Consider the following 2,828-nt stretch of genomic DNA (forward strand, 5'->3'; position numbering starts at 1 on the left):
TAATGTAGAAAGAATCTTGATTTGACAGGCCAAGCCCTTCAGAAACTGTTCTCAATGAGAGCTGGACCTTTTGTTCTGATGGGGTGATATGGAGCAGGGACCTGTCCCTCTTGCAGAGCATCTTAATTGAAGCTGGCTGTGCCTGGCAGGCACTGCTAATTAATCTCCCCTCCTACTGGCTGTCTGAATCACTCTGCCCCCAGAAGATTATCTGGGAAGTGATTGAATTTCTTGCATGGTTGTTCCTAAGCTTGCTGTCCTTATCTCCTCAGAATTGGGTTTACTGTCTTTCACTTATTTCTTGAACTTTCAGTGGAAGAAGGCACGATTATCTTCTGTAAGACAGTTGGATTATAGTAACCCATGAAACTCATTCATACAAAACCGTCCTCTCTTTCCTTAATCTATTCTGTCAAAGTGACATCTCTTGTTAATGTATTTCCTATGAATGTGTATGGAGTAGGAGGGTGGGGCATGTGTATGGACTGGGGTGGGGTGGAGGATGAAAGTATTTTCCGGGAGGATAAAGAAGGATTGAATAGTATTCAGATAGTCCCGTAAGGCTAACAACAGAGCAACAATGAAATCAATCAATTCCAAGGTTTCAGTGACCGAGTCCTTAAGAAGATCTTAAAGCCAGAAATTTGTTGAAGTAGTTAAATCCCAGATAAAGTTTAGTGGCATGATTTATCTATATACAGAGGGGCAGAGAAAGAACCATGTACTGTCATTTGTATCTAAAAAGGACCCTTCAGTGTAATTGATGTATTTGTAGCAGATCTCAACCTTGCCCCTTGAGTTAAAGGGTGGAATCTGGAATTGGAGGGACTGGATTAGTAATCCTTTACTTTAAAGTTGTGTGACCTTGGGCAAGTGATGTCTTCAATCCTCAGTTTCCTAGCCTGCATGAAGAGAATTTGGTAGAATTCCTGGCAGAATAATGCTCAATAAATGTCAGATGCTATTATTATTTTGTTGTTATTATACAAATGTGTTGTTATGCACTGCATCCAAGATCTTTAACATTTCTTACTTAATTACCTAAGTGCCATAATGGGGATGCTGGTTAAAACTGCATGTGGGTCTATTATTACAACTGATACTTTGCATTGTGGGTGATGGGCTTTTCCTAAGTCGCCTTTTGGACACAAAGGAAAAATGTCCAACTGAATAGAACAATTTTAGAGAAAATGTAGGCCGTGTGTTATTTAAAACTGAAACAGCCTGCTTCTGGAGAGTATAAGGCAATTTAAAAGGGAAAACACAATATTTTACTGAAAACAAGATAGATTTTTTTTATTTAGAGTAAATACAACAGAAACAGAGGGAACAGAAGAAACCTGGAAGAAGGGAAGGGTTAAAATTGGGCAATTCTGGCAAATAGAGCCAAAAAAAGAAGAAAGAAAACAATTATGAGGGGCCAACCTTGAGGAGAAATGGAGTGGGGATTTTTTTCAGATTCCCACATACAGTACTTAGTGTTGGTTAGATGGATGATTCTTACAAGTTCCATATAGCTATTCTCATATAAATATTAAAACAAAATGAGGGTTTTAAATTGCAATTAGGGCTCCTTTCTGAGACATTTTCTCTCTGTAACATTTCTCTCTTTCCCACAATCAGGTGAAAATGAAATCCTTACAACTCTGCACGCCATTTCAAGCAAAAACCAGATCTGGAGATCGTATATTGGCATGGGCTATTATAACTGCTCAGTGCCGCAGACAATTTTGCGGAACTTACTGGAGAACTCAGGATGGTAATGTATCTCTTGGCTCAAGAACAGGGGTGCTATGATTTGCGTGATTCTTCATCCTCCACTTTTCCCCATGGAATCTGAGAACCTACACGGAGACACCCTAGAGCTGTCTCTACCCTCCAGGAACCTACCAGGTTTCTCTGTCTTGGAAAATTTCCTTGTTTGAATGTTAAGGAAATAGAAGTTTCTTCCCACTTCTAGTCCCATAAAATCTTCTAGTATTCTAAATTGTGGATGCTGGTAATCTCTTCCTCTCTCCAACTTAATTTCTGTGCTGTCTTTGAGCAAGGTACGAAACCTGCAGGTGGGTGGATTCAGAGCTTTGTTCCTTGTTGGAGAGTCTGGGACTTTAGGCTACCATTTGAGCTAACTCAGTGGGGCAGTGTTGGAGTCTGGGAGATAATCTCAGTCCACTATCTTCTGTCAGGATTTTAAGGGGGACCAATAATTGTGTCCCCTTTCCCCCCAATATTCTGGGTTCACAATCAACTGAGAAAGGACATAGCATCAGATAAAGAGAGATCATAATATCCACTATATTGCTAGCACTTTGTAGAGAAAGAGAATATGTGTCTTTTGTGGATGGGCTCTTCTAGAAAAAACAAGAGGAGGGCCTGAGCTGTGCATGCTCAGTTACTTGTTCTGACCTTGCCTCACCAATTAGACAACTCACTTCTACTCTTCTAGGTGTGTGTGTGCTCACCCACCCGTGTCCCCTACCCACTCCGCCCCCTCACTGATTGAACACAACTGAAAGCACTTCTCCTGCCATTGAAAAGAAAAAACAACCCCTAGTCCACTTCCCTGCTACAGTTGCTGCTTGTTATATGACCTAAAGAACCAAATAGAGGTTTATATCCCAATGGTAAACAAGAAAGCATCTCGGGCATCCCTTGAGAGGCAGAGGCCATGGTTCTAAAAGTACCTGAGGGAAGATCAGGGCATTGCATTTTGCATCTTCTGCCCTTTGGGAAGTGATCTCCAACTACAGAGGAGGAAAGGGGGAGGCTCCCAGGCCTTTCTTTCCCTCCTTTTGGGATTGGTGCTGTTTGATACGACAGAATCTATG

At 41.3% G+C, this 2,828-nt stretch overlaps 1 protein-coding gene across 1 annotated transcript in view; it reads left to right on the top strand.

Moving 5' to 3' along the window:
* The window catches only part of GLDC (glycine dehydrogenase (decarboxylating)), an 87,304-nt gene that overhangs the window by 23,616 nt on the left and 60,860 nt on the right, over window positions 1–2,828 (top strand). The window contains exon 3 of the mRNA XM_012647403.1: window positions 1,624–1,759. Within this exon, the coding sequence (XP_012502857.1) occupies window positions 1,624–1,759 (136 nt within the window). The remainder of the gene's footprint in view (window positions 1–1,623; window positions 1,760–2,828) is intronic.

This window comes from Propithecus coquereli, unplaced genomic scaffold (genome assembly GCF_000956105.1).
Source record: "Propithecus coquereli isolate 6110/MARCELLA unplaced genomic scaffold, Pcoq_1.0 Scaffold267, whole genome shotgun sequence".
In the NCBI taxonomy this organism is placed as follows: Eukaryota; Metazoa; Chordata; class Mammalia; order Primates; family Indriidae; genus Propithecus; species Propithecus coquereli.